This window comes from Schistocerca americana, chromosome 2, assembly GCF_021461395.2.
Source record: "Schistocerca americana isolate TAMUIC-IGC-003095 chromosome 2, iqSchAmer2.1, whole genome shotgun sequence".
Lineage (NCBI taxonomy): Eukaryota > Metazoa > Arthropoda > Insecta > Orthoptera > Acrididae > Schistocerca > Schistocerca americana.
In genome coordinates, this window is record NC_060120.1 from 614,876,218 (window position 1) to 614,900,119 (window position 23,902).

Below are 23,902 nucleotides of genomic sequence, written 5' to 3' on the forward strand. Positions count from 1 at the left end.
AAAGAATAATGTGGTTATGTCAATTACTAGCCCAGTGTTGATGCTTACAATGAAACCCCATCACATCTAATAAATCTTATATACAGAAAGTAAGAGAATCATGCTCACTTGATTACTGGTAGTATAACCAATAGCAGGCTCTATGCTAACTTTAATACACTTTATTATTTCCAGTTGCTAAGGATCAAAAAAGCAAAGTTTGTTCTCTCACATGCCAAGAACTGAGGATGGAGTAACACTGATGATTTCAACTAAGAAACTATCCCATAATATCAGCATAAATTCCAATATATACATAATAACACACTAATTACTATTTCTGTGTCATTTGGATGATGGCTGTGATTGTTGCTGAAAGAGAGACTGCTTGGTCATCAGTTCTTTTGATGAAGGGGTGGTCTGCTCGCCAACAATGGCACGACGAAAATAAGGTAGCAGCTTACCAGTATGCTGAAGGTCTAGTTACTGACAGAAATGAGTTGTCCACATTAAATAAAATGTTTGGTAGATAGAGAATCTGACTGAAGGGTGCTGTTGTAGTAAAAATGATACAGCCGTTCAGTGGTAGACAGATAGCTGTATAAGCTGATGGTTGGTTGGTTGGTTGGTTGGTTGGTTTGAAAGAGGGGGGAAGGGACCAAACTACAAGTTCATTGGTCCCTTGTTCCTAATAAAACAATGACACAAGTGTGAGAATAAAACAGACGAGACATATAACACAACACGGAAAAAAAGGAAAAACCACGAGAATGAATGACAGACAATGAACACTAAAAGGAACAAAAGAGGAAAAGAAAACAACAGAGAGACGCTAGAAACAGAAGAGAGTAAAACAAGAAAGCAGATAACAGTGGCTGGCCGACCATGAGAATAATAAGGATAAGCCAGCCACTCTGCAACACATTAAAATCTCCACCATAAAAGCACTAGGGTGGAGGACACAGAGGGACAAAGGACGTGCGCTAAATGATAAAACCCACCCTCGCAAATAAACTGTAAAACTAAGTCAGCCAATGAGGCGTTGTCAGGTAAAATGAGCGGCAATGAGTCCAGTAACTCAAGATTTCGTTGCTGGCCAGTCAAAATGGGACAGCGCACCAGAATATGGGCCACTGCCAACCAGACACCACACCGACACTGAGGTGCAAGAGGTAACCGTGGGTCGTCCAAGTGTGGCCAAAGCGGAGCCGGCAGAGGACAACTGATTCCCTGTGAGAGGTCCGCATGGAAGTCTTCCACACACTCGTAGTCTCCTTAGTGACACGCAGTTTGTTGTGCGTACTGTTATGCCATTTAGTCTCCCAAACTGAAATACCCTGTGGCGTAAGTCAGAACGCAGGTCAGGTTCAGAGATGCCCATCTCCAGAAGCGCTTTCCATGTAGCCTGTTTGGCCAGCCTGTTGGCAAGTTCATTGCCTGGGATGCCGACGTGTCCTGGGGTCCACACAAACACCACTGAATGACGGGACATGTCCAAGGCATAGATGGACTCCACCAAAGGATAGCAAGGGTAGTACTGGCCGATAGCTCGTAGGCTGCTCAAGGAGTCAGTACACAGAAGAAATGATTCCTCGGGGCATAAGCGGATACACTGAAGTGCACGAGATATGACCACCAGCTCTGCAGTGAATACACTGAAGCCATCGGGCAAGGAATGCTATTCAGTATGGCCTGTGTGGACAAAGGCAAAGCCAACATTACCATTAGTCATCAAGCCGTCAGTGTAAACCACTTCAGAGCCCCGGAACACTTCAAGAATCGAGAGGTGACAGCGTAGAGCCACAGGGTTAACGGAGTCCTTAGGGCCTACGAAAGGTCCAGGCAAAGCTTTGGCCTACAGCTACACCACGGAGGTGTATGTGAATGGACCTCGAGGAGAGGTGGTGAAGGGAAGGACTCCAGTTCAGACAGAAGCTATCGCACGTGAACCGCAATCGTTAGCCCTGACCTGGGCCGCCTATTCGGAGGTGAACTGCTGTGGTTGGGAAAAGAAGATGGTAATTAGGATGTTCAGGACAGATATTAATGTGTGCAACATAACTGGGGAGCAGTTGGGCACGTCTGATCTTCACTGGAGCAACTCCAGCCTCCACCAGTATGCTTGTCACTGGACACGTCCTGAAAGCTCCTGTCGCTAGTCGAATGGTGCAATGAGTCGAACAAACGCAATGCTGAGGGTGCCACCAAACCATAAATCACACTCCCATAGTCAAGGTTGGATTGAACAAGGGCTCTGTAGAGTTGCAGCAGCGTGGAGCGATCTGCACCCTACTTGGTGTTGCTGAGGCAGCTACTTGGTGTTGCTGAGGCAGCAGAGGGCATTGAGGTGGTGCCAAAACTTCCATTTAAGCTCACGAAGATGAGGAGGCCAAGTCAAACGAGCACTGAAAACCAGACCTAAGAATCAATATGTCTCCACTACAGTGAGTGGAATGTCATTAAGTTAAAGTGCTGGTTCCGGATGAACAGTACGACGCTGACAGAAATGCAAGACACATGTCTTCATGGCGGAAAACTGCGCCCTGTGGATGTCTCCCTGTAGGCAACGCTCAGCAACACCAGTACTGGAGCAGCAGTACGAAATGCAGAAGTCATCTGCATACAGAGAAGGTGAAACGGAGGGCCTGACAGCTACTGCTAGACCGTTAATGGCCACTAAAAATAGAGAGACACTCAATACAGAGCCCTGTCGGACTCCATTCTCCTGGATATGGATGGAACCATGGGAGGCACCAACTTGGACACGGAAAAGTACCGAGCAACAGGAAATTTTGGATAAAAATCGGGAGCTGGCCCTAGAGCCTCTACTCATACAATGTGGCAAGGATATGATGTCGCCAGGTCGTGTTATATGCTTCATGCACCAGCAACCAGGTGCTGGTGTCTGGAAAAGGCTGTTCAGATGGCAGACTTGAGGAACACAAGATTATGAGAGGTGGAAGCTGCCCTGACATGGAGCCAGAGGGCCACTTGACTCCGGGACCCAACCCAACCGCCGACGTACCGTGTGTTACAGCAGCTTACAAAGAATGTTGGTGAGGCTGGTGGGCTGATAGCTATCCACATCAAGCAGGTTTTTACTGAGTTTGAGCACCGGAATGATGGCGCTCTCCCGCCATTGCGATGGAAAGATGCCATCGCACCACGTCCAGTTGAAGATGACGAGGATATGTCGCTTGTAGTCAGATGAGAGATGTTTAATCACCTGGCTATGGATCCGATCAGGCCCAGGAGCTGTGTCGGGGCAATGTGCAAGGGTACTGAGGAGCTCCCACTCTGTAAATGGGGCGTTATAGGATCCACTGTGGCATGTAGGGAATGAGAGGACTTTCCCTTCCAGCCGCCATTTGAGAATGTGAAGGGCTGGGGGGTAATTCTCCAACACAGAGGCTCAAGCAAAGTGATCGGCAATCATGTTTGCATCGGTGGATAACACGCCATATATCATAATGCCGGGAACACCTGTTGGGGTCTGGTACCCGAAAAGATGTTTGATCTTTGCCCAGACCTGGGAAGATGACGTATGGCACCCAATGGTCGAGATGTATCTCTCCCAACGCTCCTGCTTCCATCGTTTGATAAGTTGGCGAACACGGGTACGGAGCTCTTTAAATGCTATGAGGTGCTCCAGGGAAGGGTGCCACTTACGCTGCTGTAGAGCTCGCTGACGCTCCTTAATTGCTTCAGCGACTCCTAACAAGCACCAAGGGACTCCCTTACACCAGGGCACCCTAAAAAGCAAGAGATCACGTTTTCTGCCGCAGAAACAATTGTTGTAGTCACCTTCTCAGCCATGACATCGATGTTGCCGTGTGGGGGAGATTCAACGGTGACAGCAGAGGTGAAAGTTTTCCATTCCCCTTGTTTAAAGCCCATCTGGGCAGGCGTCCATGGGTCTGATGCCGGGGCAGTGACAGGAAGATTGGGAAATGGTCACTACCACACAGGTTGTCATGTGCTCTCCAGTGGATAGATGGGAGAAGCCCTGGGCTGCAAATTGATAAATCAATGGCCAAGTAACTACCAAGAGTTACACTGAAATGTGTGGCGGCCCATGTATTTAAGAGGCAGAGGGCAAACTGAGGCAGTAAAGTTTCAACATCTCTGCCTGGGCCAGTAAGAACGGTGCCACACCACAAGGGGTTATGGGTGTTAAAATCTCCCAAAAGTAGGAAACGTTTAGGGAGTCCATCAATAAGTGTAGCTAATACATTCAGGGGTACTGCACCATCTGGAGGAAGATATACATTGCAGACAGTTATTTCCTGCGTCTTCCTTATTTTGACAGCCACAGCTTCAAGAGGGGTGTGAAGGGGCACAGTTTCACCACAGACTGAGTTTAGGACATAACCGCAAACTCCACCTGACCCTCGATTATAGTCGCTATGGTTCCTGTAATATCCCTTATAGCTGCGGAGGGCAAGAGTTCACATTGCCAGGAACCAGGTTTCCTGGAGGGTAAATGCAGATAGCAGATGTAAAGCTTAACAGCTGCTGTAGCTCAGCCAGGCGGTGGAAAAAACTGCTGCAATTCCACTGGAGGATGATGTCATAGTGAGACTGGGAAGGAATGGAACATTCAATGAGGCAGTTTATGCCTCAGAGTACCTGCTGCCACCGACTTTTTGCCTGATCAGTCTATATCCATTGTGTCTGAGGGTCTGGTGAGACCTAGGTCCTTGGCAGACGCCAAAATCTCCACGCCATCCTCAGACACAGAGCTTGCAGGTAGAGGTGGTGTGGGTGCCACCACAATTTCCTTGGTCTTAAGAGGCCTTCTTTTTGGATTTCTCTCACTGCTTCTTGGGTTTCCCTGGCTGGGATGACTTCACTGGCTCAGTCTTTGGGACCGAGGATGTGTGTGAAGCCCTACAACCAGCTGCTTTTGAGCTCTTCAGCCACTGTTGAGTGTCATCCTTCCCACTAGCACAAGCCTGGGAATGGAGTGACCCAAGGGACCCCTTCCTAGCGAGAGAAGCAGAAGAAGACGTACACTTCTCCAGCTTAGAAGTGGGGACGGGCATCCCCGATGGTTGGGGGATGGGGGTGTTGTTTGTTCCGAAGTATATGGTGTGGGAGCAACAGGGAGGGAAAAGCCCCCCACCATCAAGACGGCAGGTGTATTCTTCTGGCTCTGAGAGGTTACTGGGGTTGGTGAAGCTGATGGTGCCAGAACTGTTGTAGTGGCGGCGTAAGATTATGTCACACATACAGGGTGCAGGCATTCAAATTTTCTCTTAGCCTCAGTGTAGGTCAATCAGTCCAGAGTCTTGTACGCCATGATTTTCTTTTCATTCTGGAGAATCCTGCAGTCTGGCGAGCAAGGCAAACTGTGCTCTCCGCTGTTGTCACAGATGGGAGGCGGGGCATATGGAGTATTGGGATGTGATGGGCGTCCACAATCTCGACATGTGACACTGGAAGTACGGCGGGAAAACATATGGCCAAACTTCCAGCACTTAAAGTACCGCATTGGGGGAGGGATATAGGGCTTCACATCACAGCAGCAGACTATCACCTTGATCTTCCTGGGTAATGTATCACCCTAGAAGGCCAAGATGAAGGCACTGGTGGCAACCTGATTATCCCTCGGAGCCCGGTGGACAAAATGTACATCTCGCTGCTCTAAATTGGCATGCAGCTCATCATCAGACTGCAAAAGAATGTCCCTGTGAAATATGATACCCTGGACCGTATTTAAGCTCTTGTGGGGTGTGATGGTTACAGAAACATCCCCCAGCTTGTCACAAGCGAGTAATTCCCGTGACTGGGCAGATGATGCTGTTTTGATCAAGACTGACCCAGATCTCATTTTGGACAAGCCCTCCACCTCCCCACACATCCTCTAAATGCTCAACAAAAAACTGAGGCTTTATCATCATGAAAGATTCGCCATCAGCTCTCGAACATACAAGGTACCGGGCAAGTAAGATCCGCTGCCATCCTTAGCCTGACGTTCCTCCCATAGTGTGGCCAGGGAAGATAACAATTTGGGGTCGTACTTATGTGAGTTGAATTGAGCACGTGAATTTAGAGACTGCTAGTGTTTCACCACCAGCAAGAGATGATGGACTACGCTCAATCACTTGTCATCCACCCTGTTGCCACCCACTCCGACCAGGGGCCCTCCCCACGGGTGCCACCCAGCCGCAGCAAAGGTCACCTGGTAGGATGGCCATTGCCAGGAGTCCTGATGTCCCAGGGGGATGGGCATCTGCCCCTTGGCATATGAGGGGAGTCAACGGCCCAGGCATCAGCAGAGCGATACCTGTGTGGTCAGGGGGCTACAACCAACAGGGTACATGGCGGCCCCACCACAACGGACTGGCTACCCTGCTGGGTATCAGGTCCGGTCACCATCGATGCAGAAAGTGACACTGCATAGTGCATGGTGGAAAACGCACCCAGGAAGCTGTCCTCTGCCAAGAGATGGAGAATGAGCAGCACTGAAATGTGATGACGAGAAAGTGGGCTAAAGACCTCAATGCACGATGGACACTATGCATTATGTAAGGTGCCCTTCCCCAATTGGCTCACTCTCCAAGAAAATTTTGAAGAATGGAGGTCAAACCCTACAGGGGACCATCACATAAAGGCTAAAACGTGTGAAACTCCTTTTAGTCTCCTCTGACGACAGGCAGAAATACCTCGGGCCTATTCTTACCCCCGGACCTGCAGGGGGGTGTAAGCTGACACTGGGCTTATGTGGCTGTTGAAATATGAGAATGAATGTTGACTACTTCCATTATTAAGCAAGGAAAGGTTATCAAAGTCGGTACCAACCTACCGAAGCTTATCAATAACTACAGACATAGTAGAATTCACACAAGCATTCCAAACTCCAGATATTGGAGTAGTCGCCACGAAAAATTCTTTCAGGATACTTATGTAGTCTATCTGTCAGATAAAATAGCTTATAGTTATCAGGATAGTGATAATCTTCCCCAGGTTTCAGTATAAAACTGATAATGGCCCCCGACTGGGGGTGGGCAAGGTGGTATGGAAGCCTCTGTTTTCCCATATACAGCTGCAAATTTAGAGAATTAACTCTTTTAGCACCTGGTTTCAGCCATTTTAGTTTAGATTTGAAGATCAGCTTAGTTTGCCTATCTTGGTGTTCATCATGGTGGGCATGCTGGTTGGAAGGTGAAGACACAGGAAAAACTGTCACAAATGTCTTCTTGGGTGCTTCACTGGATTAGGGGGTAAGAGCTGGACTACAAACTGCTAAATTTATAATGGAGCAAGTTCCATACAATACACTAAAATTAGTAGGTTTGTCCATAAAGAGAATGTAAAGATTCGAGATTCATGATAAACCATTCAACAAGTTTACCTCTGCAGGAGTAATTTCTGCTTCTCAATAGTGGATTGAGCATACTGAAGTCCCCTAGAAATAAGATGGACAGTTGTTTTAGTAAATCATGTCTATCGTGTAGTAGGGCCACCTCATTGGACGGGAGGGGGGGGGGGGGGGGGAGTGGGGGGGGAGGAGGAGATATGTGTTACATCTATTGCCTTGATGGGTATTAATATGCAATATTTACAGCCACAGCTTCTAGGTTAGAATTTAGGCACACTCACTCACTACATAGGTCAAACAGGACCAATGAATCAACATCTTGAGAAACTATGTCAATATTTATATAGTTCTCAAAGCATATGTAGTAATTTCTAATGGAGGTCTGGTGGTCTCAGGTGAGCCTTGTTTCTTGCCAACAGCTACTAACTAGCTAAAAGACAAAACCCATTACATAAAGTTAGATTAGAGTCTAATGTCCCATTGATGATGTCATTAGAGATGGAACAAAAGCTCACATATTTTTTTAAGTTGTAGGTCTTCTGACTAGTTTGATGCCGCACCCCTCAAGTTCCTTTCCCGTGCCAACCTCTTCATCTCAGAGTAGCATTTGCATCCCATGTCCTCAATTATTTGCTTGATGTATTCCAATTTCCATTTTCCTCTATAGTTTTTACCCTCTACAACTCACTCTAGTAGTTATACCATGATCTCTTACCAGATGTCCCATCATCCTGTCCCTTCTTCTTGTCAGTGTTTTCCATACGTCCCTTTCCTCACTAATTTTGCAGAGAATCTCCTCATCCCTTAACTTATCAGTCCACCTAATTTTTAACATTCTTTTGTAGTACCACATCTCAGCTGTTTCTATTCTCTTCTGTTCCAGTTTTCCTGGAATCCATGACTCGCTGCAATACAATGCTGTGCTCCAAACGTACATTCTCACAAATTTATCTCTCAAATTAAAGACTATGTTTAATACTAGTAGACTTCTCTTAGCCATAAATGTCCTTTTTGCCAGAACTAGTCTGCTTTTTATGTCCTCCTTGCTCCATCCATCATGGGTTATTTCCCTACCTAGCCAGCACAATTAAATAACTTCATCTACTTAGTGATCCACAATTCTGATATTAAGTTTCTCACTTTTTCCATTTCTGCTACTTCTCATTACTCTCAATCCATATACTGTACTCAGACTGTGCATTCCATTCAACTGTACGTATAATTCTACTTCACTTTCACTGAGGACGGCAATGTCATCAGCAAACCTTATCACTGATATCTTTTCACCCTGAATTTTATCTCACTCTTGAACCTTTCCTTTATTTCTGTCATTGGATGGACTGAACAGCAGAGGCTAAAGACTACATCCATGTCTTACAGCATTTTTAATCTGAGCACTTCGTTCTTGGTCTTCCACTCTCACTGTTCCCTTTTGGCTCTTTTACACATTATATATCATCCATCTTGCCCTATAGCTTACCCCTGTTTTTCTCAGAATTTCAATCATATGGCACCATTTGGCGTTGTCAAAAGCTTTTTCCAGGTTGACAAATCCTATGAATAAGTCTTGTTTAGTATTGCCTTCATTATCAGCTGAAATGTCAGGACTGCCTCTCTGGTGACTTTACCTTTCCTAAAGCCAAACTAATTGTGTCATCTAACACATCCTCAATTTTCTTTTCCATTCTTCTGTATATTTTCTTGTCAGCAACTTGGATACATGAACTGTTGAGCAGATTGTGCAATTACTCTCACTCTTGTCGGCTCTTGGCAGTCTTCAGAATTGTGTGGGTGATATTTTTCCGAAAATCAGATGGTATATCACCAGACTTATAATACATTCTACACACCAATGTAATAGTAATTTTGCTACTTCCCCCAATGTTTTTAGGAATTCTGATGGAATGTTGTCTACCCATTCTGCCTTACTCGATCCTAAATCTTCCGAAGCAATTTTAAATTCTGGTTCTAATATTGCATCCCCTACATGTTCTTTATCACATTCTGTTTCTTATTCTATACCATCATCACACAAGTCTCCCCCCCCCCCCCCCCATTCATAGAAGCCTTGAGTGTACTCTTTCCACCAATCCACTCTCTTCTCTGTGTCTGACACTGGATTTCCCATTGCATTCTTATCGTTACCACCCTCGCTTTTAATTACGCTGAGGTTGTTTCAACTTTTCTATATGCTGTGTCAGTACTTCCAACACTAATTTCTCTTTTGATTTCATCATTTTTCACACAGCCGTTTAACATTAGCTTCCCTGCATTTCTTATTTATTTCATTCCTAAGTGACTTGCATTTCTGTATTCTGGAATTTCCCTGAACATTTTTGTACCTGCTACTTACATCGATCAACTGCATTATTTCTTCCTTTACCCACAGTTATCTTCTTTGTACCCATGTTTTTCTTTCCAACTTCCGCAATTGCCCTTTTTGGAGATATCCATTCCTCTTCAGATAAACTGCCAGCTGAGCTGTTCCTTATCACAGTGTCTATGGCCTCAGAGAACTTCAAGCATCTCTCTTCATTCCTTAGTACTTCAGTATCCCACTTATTTGCGCATTGATTCTTCCTGACTAGTCTACTAAACTTCAGCCTACTCTTCATCGCTACTAAATTGTAATCTGAGTCTATACCTGCCCCTAGGTAAGCCTTAAAATCCAGTATCTGATTTCAGAATCTCTGCTTGACCACGATGTAATGTAACTGAAATCTTCCCGTACCTCCTGCCCTTTTCCGGGTACACCTCCTCCTCTTGTGATTCTTGAACAGAGAATTCACTATTACTAGCTGAAATTTATTCTCTCTCTTCTCTCATTCCTAGCACCAGGCCGATATTCTCTCGTAACCCTTTCTTCTGCTCCTTCCCCTACAACTGCAGCCCCAGTCCCCCATAACTATTAGATTTTCATCTCCCTGTACGTACTGAATTAGCTCATAAACTTTCTCTATCTCTTCATCTTCAGACATCGACATGTATACCTGAAGTAATGTTGTCAGCATCGGTTTGCTGTCAATTCTGATGAGAACAACCCTGTCACTGAACTGTTCACAGTAACTCACTCTCTACCCTCCCTTCCTATTCGTAACGAATCCTACTCCCATTATACCATTTTCTGCTGCTGCTGCTATTACCCTATACTCATCTGACCAGAAATCCTTGTCTTCTTTCGATTTCACTTCATTGACCAGATTATATCTAGACTGAGCCGTAGCATTTCCCTTTCCAGATTTTCTAGCTTCCCTATCACTTCCAAACTTCTGACATTCCATGCCCTGACTCCTAGAGTATTATCCTTTGGTTGGTTATTCAGTCTTTTCTTCATGGTCACCAACCCAGTGACAGTTCCTCACAGAAATCCAAATGGTGGACTAGTTCAGAATCTTTTGCAAATGGAGACATCATCATATAACACTTTTGTTTTTAAAATTACAGGCCACATGTCCTGCAGATACACATTATGTGCCTTTAACGCAGTGGTTTTCATTGCCTTACATCCTCATTCCACTGATCATTGCTGATTCTTCCACCTTTAGGGGTAGTTTCTCTCTCCCCCCCCCCCCCCCCCCCCCAGAACAAGAGTGTGCCCTGAATCTCTGTTTGCTCCTCCATTCTCGTTGACATGCTCATTGGCTGAATGAAGTATTCGGCCACCTTTCCTGATGATTTTTATTCAAAATTTAAGTGGTGGCAGGATTCGAGCCAGGGACCGAGGACGTTTTGACTACTTTTCAATGACGCTATCCTCACATCATGGGTCCACTTGGATTAGGGAAGGAAATTGGCCATGTCCTTTCAAAGGAACAGTTCTGAGATTTGCCCATTTGCCTTAAGTGATGCAGCAAGATCCATTACAATTGTGTTGCAACATTACATGGTTAAAATCTTGTTAGTTTCTCTCTTTCTCAGTATGTTTTTTGCTCTTCCCGGAGAATGGAAGAAGATCACTCTGCAAGGTGTTCTGTTGCCTGCAATGGCTCTTTTAGCCACTGGCTAATATCTGGTGAAGAGTCAGCTTTATAAATATCCTTAGGGTAAAATTTCAAAGACTATCTCTACAGAAGATGAGTTGTGTTCTGAATAGTTGAACAGCATCAGGAGAGCAAGATATGGTGGGCTTAAGTGTTGATTTTCTAGACTTCTTGCCATTACTGACAGAGGATCTTACTTTTGGGGATTTACATGTGATCGTATGCTTGCGCACATCACTTTGCTTTAGTTTTGTTATGGTACTGCAATTTCATCCATTGTTCTGGCTAAACACAAACACCAGTGTGAAACAATACTCTACTGACAAACACGTGTAACAGTGAAACCATCTGTTACAAACTGAATATGTTGTTTCTGCAGTCTTCAGTCCGAAGACTGGTTTGATGCAGCTCTCCACCTACTCGATCCTGTACAATCCTCTTCTTTTCTGCCTAGCTATTGCAATTTGCAATCTATAGTTATTTGAACCTGATTACTGTAGTCTAGCCTGGTCTTCCTCTACAATTTTTATCCGCTGCCGCCGTCCCCCCCCCCCCCCCCCCAAAACCACATTTCCTTTATTATCAAACTGATAATTCCTTGATGCCACTGGTTGTGTCCTATCAACTAATCTCTTTTGCAGTCAATGTGTTCCATAAATTTATTTTCTCCCCAATTTTATTCTGTACCCCATTGTATACTATTTACTGTTTTACCTCAGGAAAACATCTGCCCCTTGAGTTGTCTCTCCCTGACCCCCTCTCCCCTCCACCAGAAGCAGCTGTGATTGACTGATTGCTGGCATCTACCATTCACCTCATTCAAACATCAATCACAAACTTATTTCAATATATGTAGGCCTATACAATTCAGTGTCCCATCAAGGAAGAGGTGATTATACAGAGCACAGACACAGGTTTGGGAAGAATAGGGAAGGAGATTCCACGCAACTCCTTTGACCTGTGACATAATGGTGGTGTGATATATGACATCACTATGGCACGGTGTTTTTAAGTTGGTTGTGTTTGTAGATGTTGTATTTGATGTGCCCTCTGGTGATTGAAGGAGACTCGCTGAATTTAACATGTGGTATTTGATTAATTTGAGTTTCGGTTGTCATTGTGCTAACAAAGTTTTTAGTTCAGGTAGCTCGTGTGGTAATGTGGATTGTGAAACTGTTTTCAATGAGCTACTAAGGCTTTTTGGTTTGTGTGTTTGGCGTTTTAGTTAGGTCTGATTAGTTTGGTGTTTTGCAGAAATAAGTGTAATTTTTATTGCTTTTTAATTAGATATAGATATGACAAGTGAAGTTCACAAGTAGGTGCTTTCTTTAAGAGGTGTGTGTGTGTGTGGGGGGGGGGGGGGGGGGGGGACCTATTGCTGGAGGCTTTTGCTGGTAAGTAATTTTTGTTTTGGTTTTATTGTTTAGTAATTGTGATGTTTCGTCTCTTGTATATTTATGGTAGGTAGGTTGTGTTTTACTTCATATAGGGAACATGGGGTATTTGGTTTTTTGAGTTGGTGGAGTTATGGTTTCACTTTTTGGAGTTGTAAGCGCTGAATTTTTGGTACCGACAGCTGTAACTGAGCTATATTGGTCAAGGGAAATGTCCAATTCCTGTGGTTTCATTGGTGCGGCGAAATTTTAAAATTTAGTTTTTTTTCGATATTACTTGTTTTCAGATGGTGCAGTGTTTTTATTGTTGCATATTTAGCTTGTCCCTGGTCTACACTTCCAGTTTTCAGCGACTGTCCCGTGAGCTCCATTTTATTTTTGGAACGACACGTTATTGCGTCATTTTTATTTTTGTTCGCGTTTGTTGGTGGATGTTTATAGTGACGTCATAGTCGTCATATTGTATATGCTGTAGTATGATGATGATGATGATTGGTTTGTGGGGTGCTCAACTGCACTGTTATTGGCGCCTGTACTAATTCCCAACCTTTGCTCAGTCCAATCTCGCCACTGCCACAAATGATGAGGACAACACAAACACCCAGTCATCTCGAGGCAGGTGAAAATCCCTGACCCCGCCAGGAATGTATATGCTGGAACTAGCCGTTTCCGTCATATTGATGTCGTCATGAGTAAAGGTGGCGGTGGAATCGGACGCTTCTGTACGGCCCACAGTTCTTACTAAAAGTTGCATTTTGGCATTTTCGTTACAAGGCATTTAGGGATTAGGTGGGCAGGAGAAAAAAATGTGTGTGTGTGAATTCCTAAGGGACCAAACTGCTTAGGTCACTGGTCCCGAGACTTACACAGTAAACGAACCTATGCTAAGAGTAATACAGACACCATGCCCGAGGGAGGACTCGAACCTCCGGCGGGAGGGGCCGCGCAGTCCGTGACATGACGCCTCAAACCGCGCGGCGTGGGCAGGGATTTGAACTGCTGGACCCCCAAATGGAAAAAAAAACACTTTTCCGCCTTACAATGTGGCAGTTTTACTTAGCTTATTAATCGTCTCTTGACTGCTAGACACTCAAACGTGCTTTGTTCGTTGGATGGAGCGTCCATCAGTAGCCCACGTGTTCTACTCGTTTTAATAGCATTAGAGGAGTGAAATTTTGGTCTCACGAGATCTTAGGGAATTAAAAGCCCACTTGCGCAGAGCCTCGGATACCCAAAAACGATGACAAGCATTCGTATGTAATAATTTCGTAGGAATCTAAATCAAGCCAACCTCCACTATCAACAAAAGGCACATTTTCCATAAGCATTACTGAGACCGCAACGGTGCAAAGAATCCTAGAACTACCATAAACTTTCAACAACAAACAAAAGATTATTTACTTTTATACCGGAAACAGATGTCATATGTCACGTGCATTTCATCACAGTGTCCTACCGAGCACTACTGATGAAAGGTCACTACACTAGAACTAGTCATACTACCTGTTATGGGTTTCGTTATGTACGTGATCGTCCGCATCCTACAATCTTAAATCCTACATGCCTTCACTTTTCCTGTCTACATACTTTGCTTGTGAATGGGCAATGTACAAACACGTTTTGCAATTGAATGTATCAGAGTACTTCATTCACTTGGAAGAAACTTACAACATACTAAGCCTACCTTGAATAATTACCAATCTCGACGGCAATTTTCGCGTTATTATGTCGAGCAACATTCCTCCCTTTCTTAGCTTATGCGCTTCGAAATCAAAACAATCCCATGTAAACAGACCAGCGACTCTACTCAGTCAGTAACTCATCTTAATACAGGCGTCTAAAGCTAGCGAAATGAGGGATGCTCAACTACTGGACCTACCGATAGATGGCCCTAGCGCGTGCCGGCCAAACATCATATCATTGAGTGTCCGCCAGAGATCACTGGTGTCCGCCATATCTGAATTTGGCAAAAAGCGAAGTGTCAAAACACGGATGAAAATGTTTTTCGTTCTGCGCCCTCATAAGTCTTTTATATTCTATGTTCTAGATATCTACACATCAACATAATGAAGTGTTTCTAATCTAGCGAGAAAAAACAGTGACTGTTCTGCTATGAAATTCCTAAATTCGAGTGTGTTTTGGAAGTTTGACAAGCTGACCTATAAATTGTTTACTATTAATTTTATGAGTGCTTTACTTATTTGCCCGTTTTAAAACACTATTTAAGATTCAATGGAGGTCAACAAATTACCTTGCTTGCCAAAGCTTTTAACTACAGGTATAATTCGGAAAATCAAGTGTGGAAAAGAGTGAAGACGTCCCTTAAAGAGAAGTTGACATCGTTTGCTTAGGGGTATCTTTACTGACAACAGAAATTACAACTGAACTATTACTTCCGTATAAACGGAAAAAATTTTTCTTTATCTGTAGTGATGCATTACCGATCTGCTTATATGCTGACACTGTAATTGCAACATGCACTTACGAATTTGGCTCACTCTTTGATCAGAAATTTAAATACCATGATATTATTAACGCCTGTACATGACACGGTGTATTTTAACTGAGTGATAAGGTAGAAGTACTAGTTTTTGACAGTGCTTCAGTCTTTGATACGAGACAAGAAATACATTTAAATGAGACAAACACAAAAACCAACGTTAAGGCTCCTCTTAAATGCATGACTTGTATCATTTGGAAGTTAAGTCTATTAATAATATTATATTGGACTGATCCATGATGATGTAGGAAGTGAAGGAACTTGTTGAAAATAACATCGTTCACAGCTGTTAATTTTAAGGTTGTGGTGTCTTAAAACTGTAATTTTCCAGTCTGACACCCAAACAATGACTGGTACCATGGTTTTATTTTAAAATTGAATTCAAAACATGTCAGTGAGAAAAAATTATTACACTATGAATTACAACCATGGAATCTTATTTCTGTGAATCTTGGTTCCAGTCTTTGACATGGTGTCAAACACTGAAATGACTGGTTGTCAGTATAGGGCCCAAGCAAAAAACAAAGCTGAAAGCAAAAGCTGCAGAAGTTGGCACCCCAATGGCTGCTACAATCTGTGAGAGACAAGGGTGACATTATATTGCAAATTTAGTGTAAAAAGTTCCATATTGTCTGAATTTGTCCTTTAATGACAGGACATTCTAGTCCAGTCGATTTTCTTACCTGCAAAAGTACACTAGCCAATACCAGTGGCACAAAGGCAGTGCCAAATTACAAACTATCCAGTAACAACAGAAGTATTGCTGGACAATGTACAGTAAATAATATGTAATAACCTGTGAAATTCAGAATTGGTTTGAAGAAATAGAACAGTATTTGGAAAGAGAGTAACATTTTGAATATAACAAATGATGCAAGTAGAGTTTTCAGTTATTATGAGAGCTTGCTTAATTATTTTTTTTCCTCTCTCTTCTCCATTCTCAAGGGAAAAATGTGATAACATAAAAGTGCAAGAAAGTTGTGTACAATGTTGGAAATGACGAAAAAGAAAATCTCACCATGCTTTTAACAGCATATGCTGCTGTAAAGCTTGCTCCTCCTAAGAACATGATGTTCTCCAATCTCTCTCCCTCCTCCATGTGAAGAGTATTCCTGTAATAACAGCTAATAGCATACCAAGAACACGAGGGTGTCACAGTGGAGATTTGTTTTCTGGTACAGGCGTCTGATACAACTATTCCACAGCAAAACTTACTTTCAATAGGTGTGGTAGCAGTGCACTCCCATAGGATAACAGAATATTATGTCCTCCAGGAATCACATTGGGTACACCACTTACAGCATAAACTGTACAGCAACTACAATGTTTTGTGAGCAAGTAATACCAGTCAGTATCTTTAATTTTAACATAACTCTTGACTCCCATAATTACCTGCTTATACATGTGCTTGTACTACAGGTTATTGGTAAAGCAAATACTTATTGAATAGGTCTTACACATTTAATACTTAGCAGAAATTCTTTTATTACTGTATCACCTCTATGGTGAATTAAGAGGTACTGACTGGTTTCTTTGAACATTTAATAGAAGCCTTCTTTTTACCTGCTATTGATAGACAGACAGCCATTCCAAGTTCTGTACAGAACAATCTCTCACATTTTTCATGAGGTTTGTTATTCTGTACACTAAGATTTCCTCTTCTAAATTGTAAATATTGCATTCAGACATTGTTGGTATTAAAGGTAATTCATGAAATAAATTATATTTAAACCAGAAAATTAAAGGTTCCACATGGCACATGAAAAGTACCTTGCTTCACACATGTATGTACAGATTCCAAAATGTCTGTGAATTTGAGTTACGAACTTTTTTAAATTGAAATATGAAGATCACAATACTTTGGGTCTGCAATAACTCAAACGTAAAATACTTTTGTTCCCTATGGGAAACTTTGTTCTTCACGTGACTCGTGCAACTGCTTTCACTCTTAATGGAAAACTAAACGGTTTATGTTAAAGCTAACTAGCAAAAAGTGTAGCCATTGTTACATAATTTCTGTGAAGTAAGATTCCTTATTCCTTCCTTTGTCATCATAACTTGATAATTTCAGTTCCATATGGGACATATGAACTAAAAAAATGAAATGCTTTTATTACCAATCAGCAAAAAGTGTAACCGTATAATGAAGGTAAATGTTGATTATTTGCATTCTCCCCCCTCCCCCCCCCCCCCCCCCAACACAGGAAAATATAACAGAAAGACCTCCTAGCAAAATAAAGACAAAATTAAGAAAATTAGGTTTTGCCTGAATCAGGCCTCCTTATTTTAGAATGGTTCTAAAGTAATAAGAATGCTTACGATCAATTGGAACATTGTGTTCATTCTAAGAAGTATTAAAACAAGAATTAAGAGAGTAACAATTTTATTGCTCTTATGTTGCAGAGTATCCACAAACATTACTGTTTGAAACATAGGGCCACTGCATACTCCATTAGATCACACCCATTCTGTGATTAAACTGCTTTCTTAAAGTGAAAAATTCAAGTTAACATAGTTATTGAGGGAAATATTTTCTCACACTGAAAGCTATCTCTCAAATAAGTCTCAGAACTTTTTTTTCATTAATTTCACACAAATCACCTGTTTTTAATGCAAGTGCATATTTTGTAACACCTAACATCTTAAAATAAGCTTATATAATAAATAATTATTGTGGTGTCACCGCCAGACACCACACTTGCTAGGTGGTAGCTTTAAATCGGCCGCAGTCCACTAGTACATGTCGGACCCGCGTGTCACCACTGTCAGGGATCGCAGACCGAGCGCCACCACAAGGCAGGTCTCGAGATACGGACTAGCACTCGCCCCAGTTGTACGGACGACGTAGCTAGCGATGCACACTGACGAAGCCTCGCTCATTTGCAGAGCAGATAGTTAGAATAGCCTTCAGCTAAGTCAATGGCTACGACCTAGCAAGGCGCCATTAGTAACATTGCATGTATCTAAAGAGTCTCACTTGTATCGCCACAATCTCCAGATGTACCAAAAGGATGGATTAAAGTTAAGTATTCCAGAAGCTACGTACTTTTCTTTATAGCATTCATTACGTATCCTGTTTCATACCTCACGCCATCCTGCTTTAGCTTAGCGCGTGCCTTTTGGCTTCCTCTCATTGTGTCTAGGCTGTCTTGTCTAGACACAACAATTATAATTTTGTTACAATATCTACACAGGATGTAAAGAGTTAATTTTACTTCAATGTGATTCATCGTTTGAAGTTCATCATTATACAACAACAAATCTATGGACAAAATAGTTTTAAAAAATCTGTCAAAATGTCACACCCATCTGCATGAAATGTCCCAATACATAATCTTTTCCAATTTGAGCACTATACATGATTAAACAATATGAGTTTATTTAACTTCTGCCTTATACGTGATTTGTTGTTTAAAATTTTCTCAGCGGGCTTTTTTTTCCATATGTTTTTAAGCATGTGCAGGAGTACAGGGATGCAATCTTACAAACAAGTTGAGTCTGATGTAAATCCTCAATCCCAATTTCATAATGGTAATCATGACCAAGAGCAGGAGCAGGAAATGGGTAATCTACGAATTTAATTTTAACACAATGCAAAATCTTGGCCTGTATATATTTCTGTCGCATATCCCCAGCAATCACAAACATCTGAAACAGTTTCTGAGTATTCTACAACAGAGTACACGCAGTCACTTGTTTTAAACGGTTTTCCCCAGTTAACAAAATTTACAAATGCATTTTTATTGGCCATATTGGGAAAAGCATAGAGATAAATACATTCTAATGCAGATTTAACATTTCTTGCATGGAGCAGCAATGGAACACCAATGATTTTTAAGCTTTTGATATAATTTTCAGTGTCTGAAAATACCAAGGACTAGTGTAGCAGGGGATACAACCCGTCGGCTTTGGACATTGACGTCACAAGTCGCCAATCGAGAAGCGATTCTTCTTAGTGTTGTAGCTCCCTTTAGTGGCTGATAAGTGTTTTTTGGCTTTAAAAAAAAAAAATCTCACGAGATAGAATAAACAGATCCGCTTTATTAAGCAATCAGTAAAAAAACGAAACTGAAACATAACAGCAAAAGCGAAAATGGTAAACTGCTATCTGGCGACTTGTGACGTCATTGTCCAAAGCCGACGGGTTGTATCCCCTGCTACACTAGACCCAAATACCAAGCCAATAAGATTTGTTGTCAAGTCTCAGGGGGCTCTTATACCCTTTACCTAATGGATTTCTAGAGTTCAGAATATCAAAAATCCTATCAATAAAATACAAAAATTCTACTGTTGCTTCACTTCCTTTAAAATTTGGATCACAAACCCTCCTCAAAAACTCTATACTATCTGCCACGCTAGAACTCAAAGTCTGTGCAGCTAATGAAACATTCATTTTTCTATTTACACTACTTATATGTTGTCCTGATAGTTTGTTCGCAAATGTCATACCTTCTTCTTGTTGTACCTTGTTCAATTGCTCAATGAAATGCCATCTAATAATGCCAGTTGGAGACTCAATAGCAGATACTTCTGCTAGAGCATTTCTGGCAAACTTAATCATATGGCACATGTCCAAGATACATTAAACATTGTATTTTTCCACAGGATGAGGAAAGTAGCTTTTAAAATCACCCTTGTAAAAATTTAAAGTACAGCCAAGTGAACGTAAAGTGCTTATATTTACCTTACAGCCATCACATGTAACACACCAAACCCTAATGCCAGAACTATGCAGCCTCTCTAAAGCAGATTTTATCAGTGTGGCCTGATTATTTGCCTGTACACCGTTGATAAAGAAATATGCAATCAGGCATTTAAATTTGCCTTTAATAGAGACAAGCATGAAAACCAGAGCCTCAGATGGCTCTACTACTTCTTTTACTGAGGCACTTCCCCACCAAAGTCTAAAAAACCTGTGCTTAGTTCCTTGGTCCCAAACTACTTGCTTCGTAATTGCCACACTGTCTACAATTAGACATGAATCGCTGAACTGGTCCCTTACAATGTACTTGAAAACATCTTTTAAGACGCCAGGTTCACAGTCTACACTTGCCACCCATTTTGAAATCAATGGGGCAGAGGCATTAATTTTTTCTGGTATTCATATGCTGCTGGTGAATAAAAGTACACAGTCATCGCAAACATTTTCACATTTTTTGTGTATCTATTACCCTTTGATGAGAGAGAGTTGTTCACTAAATTGCACACTAATTCCACTTGTGTTCCTTTCTGATGATTGAGGAAGTTATGTAACTTCTCAGGAAGATGCCCCTTCTCCTTCAATGAACTTATCATGTCATCCACGGAAAACACCTTCTTCTTCGAATTTTTTCACGGACACACTTCAGTTTACGTTTTAATTCGTGCACAATGTCTGAGGAAAAAAAATGCAAGTTTCGGTCGCCTTGTCTTCCATTTATACTTTCGACCGTACACCACAATCAATTACTGAAGAACCAACTGCACTCTAAATAAGGAAATAATTTCGTTATATGCGATTGAAATAACTCAAGGTTTGATGAAAAAATATTATAAGAAAACGTTGGGGGTGTGAAAACATCCTTATACTAACGTTTTCGACACAATTCGCAGCTTCTGCATTGGATAAGTGGGACATGCTTTCCACGGAAGAATTCTCATTGACAACATTCTCCACGCAGTCAGTAGCGTCTGCAATGGGCAAATCGAGCACGGATTCCATGACAGAACGCTAAAAACAAAATATGGACCTGTATTACAACATTGCTTAGACCTATGTAGCGTACGAAATAAATTTACAAAAGTAAAAAGCGCACACACAGCAAGGAAAGTAATTAGCTACCTCAAATGGAGAATAATCGTTTTCACTCAAAATCCTAACAACATGTCGTCGTGACTGTTTATTTGGTGCATCAAATGTGTCGGAAAGCCAAAAACTATGGCACTGCTTCTGGTTTGAAAGGTTTCTCCCACGTTCCAGGGCTCACTACGTAATCATCTTGTCGGAAACGGTTTCCGCAAAGAAAACTGCAAGACGTAGGATTAAAATCTTTCCGCTTCACGGAAGTAATCCATGTCTTTAGTAGCTCTGGGTGCTTTAGAGGAAACCTGTTCAAAAACATCGAATTAGCAAACGCACTAAGTCTGTATTTTTATCGTATTGTATCGGTAGTCGTATTACCTGTGAAATGGTAAGTCACTCTCCTTACTCCATCGCTTCGTACAATTGAAATCGGAACAAGAAATCACCATTTCGATAGTCCGTAATTCCTTACACACCGTACAGACCGAGAGTAACTTCTTGCCAAATTCGAATATGGCGGGCAATACAGACGACTGTAATCAGCTGGTAGAGCCATCTATCGGTAGGTCCGGTAGTTGAGCATCCCTCATTTTGCTAGCTTTAGACGCCTGTCATCTTAATCGCCAATGAGGTTAGAGTCTCCAAGACCATTTCACAAGTTGGTTCCACAGACATAATATAGGAGGATGCATATGATGTGACGTCATTATGACGTATATAGTTTATACGCTTTAGTCGATTAACACACCTATCGACTTTTACGAACGTTCGAGATTCTAAACTGTCGTCGGCTAGTGATTTGTTTTGACACGTACGATTCTGAAAACAGCTCAGTGTGGCAGCGACGGGTTGTATCCCCTGCTTCGACCGTAGATTATCTATGGTCGAAGATCCCCTGCTACACTAGACCCCCCAGCGTGTATATATTTCGCCAAAATAAAAGAGCTGGATATTAATAGAAATATTCCTGACCGTGGCCTTGAAAACACCACGGACAACACGTTTCGTAAAAAAGTGAAGTCTTCTTATGTCCCGAGCAGGTTGGATTGTGTGATTGTTGTATTGAATTCTTACGCCGAAAATAATATTTATTTATTATCAACATTGTAGTATGGTTTCATGCAATTGGTCTTGTCAGTACATATTAGATTGTAGCAGCATACTCTTGCTGACTTTTTTTTCTTAATTTATATAGCTGAAAGAGAACTCGTGCAAGTTTGTTAGTTAAGTAATTTATATGTCCGTCCCAAGATAGTCTTTTATCAACCATAATTCCAAGTAATTTTACACTCGGACCGCAGAGACAGTTACCTTAGTGGCCAGTAATGACTGGTGTGTAGTATGATTGAATTTCGAACTTAAAAAGAAAAATATGAGGCATTGTTGCAGAAAAGTCGTCGACCGGAGATGAAATACGAGGGGAAGTGGATTTCTCTATGTAATCTTAACCAAAGGTTAGTGTCTAGTACTGATTGTCGTATGAAATGATTGAATGCAGTGTCAAAGCATTCCATGGTGGTATGATAAACTAGACGTACTGTATATTATGTCATGTATACAACCACAATAGTTTTAGCATGTACCTGGCCATGTCAATGTGGTTTATGTCAGCAGTATAATATGCTAAGACAAGATTATGCAAAATACGAATTGCATCACAACATGAGCGGATACCTTAAATTATGCAGAAGTCTCGTTACTTTTGCTGGATGCACCTTGTAGAAGATGACACCAGTAAAGGTCTCTTACTCGGAGAACCAACGTGTTTGGTCATCATATACTCAGTTCAGCTTTGGAGTCTACTGTTCAGAGCATATAGAGAAATTTAAAAAACGCCTCATCACAAAATTGGAAAATGTAAATACTTCTGACTCATACATAAACTAGATGTTCACATCTCCATTCTTGGCAGAGGTACAATACATGAAACCAGTCTGTATACAAAGCAAAAGCACCTGTTGTACATATGCCATCAACAAAATGAAAAGTACCAGAGAGGAACATCTAGCAGGATAGCCTCTTCTTCACCTCTGTGTGCACCAAACAAAAAGTTAGCAACAAAGGCAGGCAAACTTAAAGCTGCCTCCTGCAACTTATAAGAGAGCACAATATAAGTATAATCATGTAGTATAACAAGTGAGCTTCAAACCAGAGAGACAAGAAAATTTCTCAGTGCTTCAGCTAAAGGTATTACAGACAGAAATGCAATTTGTTTCTGTATTGTGCCATCAGAACACTAGCTTAAAGAGAAGAAATGGAAGATGATGAATTTCCAATATCTTTTTGTTAGAATGTCTTTTCTTTAGACCTATGCAGACTCATCGAGGAAGCTGTATGTATCCAAAAAATAAGTGGTGTAAAATTTTCACTTATCCACTGCCAAAGTGAAACATCCATATCTAGAGTTGAATTAGTAGCTGAAGCTTTACCTATCATTTGTTTGTATAGGGCTCCAACAGGCAATAAGTTGATCATGTCAATAAGTTTGTAATCATCCCTTCACATGTTGACAAAAATATGTAAACATCTAATTATGTGCATGGTTTTTGATATTAACTTCATAGAAGAATGAAAAAAATGACTTATCTCACCTACTCGTAACATTTAAAATCTACAGTATATGTAGAAATGTGAATAACTGCAGTATTAGTGTCAACCATTGACAAAATGTTTACAAATATGCCATGTAAATACAATACACAGACTTTAAATGCAGATTTTGTGGATCACAAGACTCATATAATCTCGCAGGAATCAGCTTTCAAATCAGTCTATATCAGCTTTTAGGAGCTATAATGAACAAAATATACATCCCTTTCTATACTTCCTACCTTGGTAAACATGAGAAGAAGTTGACTCCATCAGAACTACAAATGAAAAATTTAATGTTTTTGTTAACAACTGCTATTAACTTTGAACTGTTTTTCCCTTCCAGATGAAAGA

At 41.7% G+C, this 23,902-nt stretch overlaps 1 protein-coding gene across 2 annotated transcripts in view; it reads right to left on the reverse strand.

Annotated features, from left to right (window-relative positions):
• LOC124596136 (elongator complex protein 5) overlaps positions 1-21,649 on the reverse strand; it is a 33,099-nt gene extending 11,450 nt beyond the window's left edge. Inside the window, exons 1-2 of one of the 2 annotated variants that reach the window (XM_047135156.1) lie at positions 21,575-21,649; positions 14,362-14,500 (exon numbers count right to left, since the gene is read on the reverse strand). In XM_047135156.1, coding sequence (XP_046991112.1) covers positions 14,362-14,416 — 55 coding nt within the window. In that variant the 5' untranslated portion in view covers positions 14,417-14,500; positions 21,575-21,649. Of the gene's footprint in view, positions 1-14,361; positions 14,507-21,574 lie in introns of both variants that reach the window. The other variant, XM_047135157.1, reaches the window with a different exon arrangement.
• Between the last annotated feature and the right edge of the window lie 2,253 nt (positions 21,650-23,902).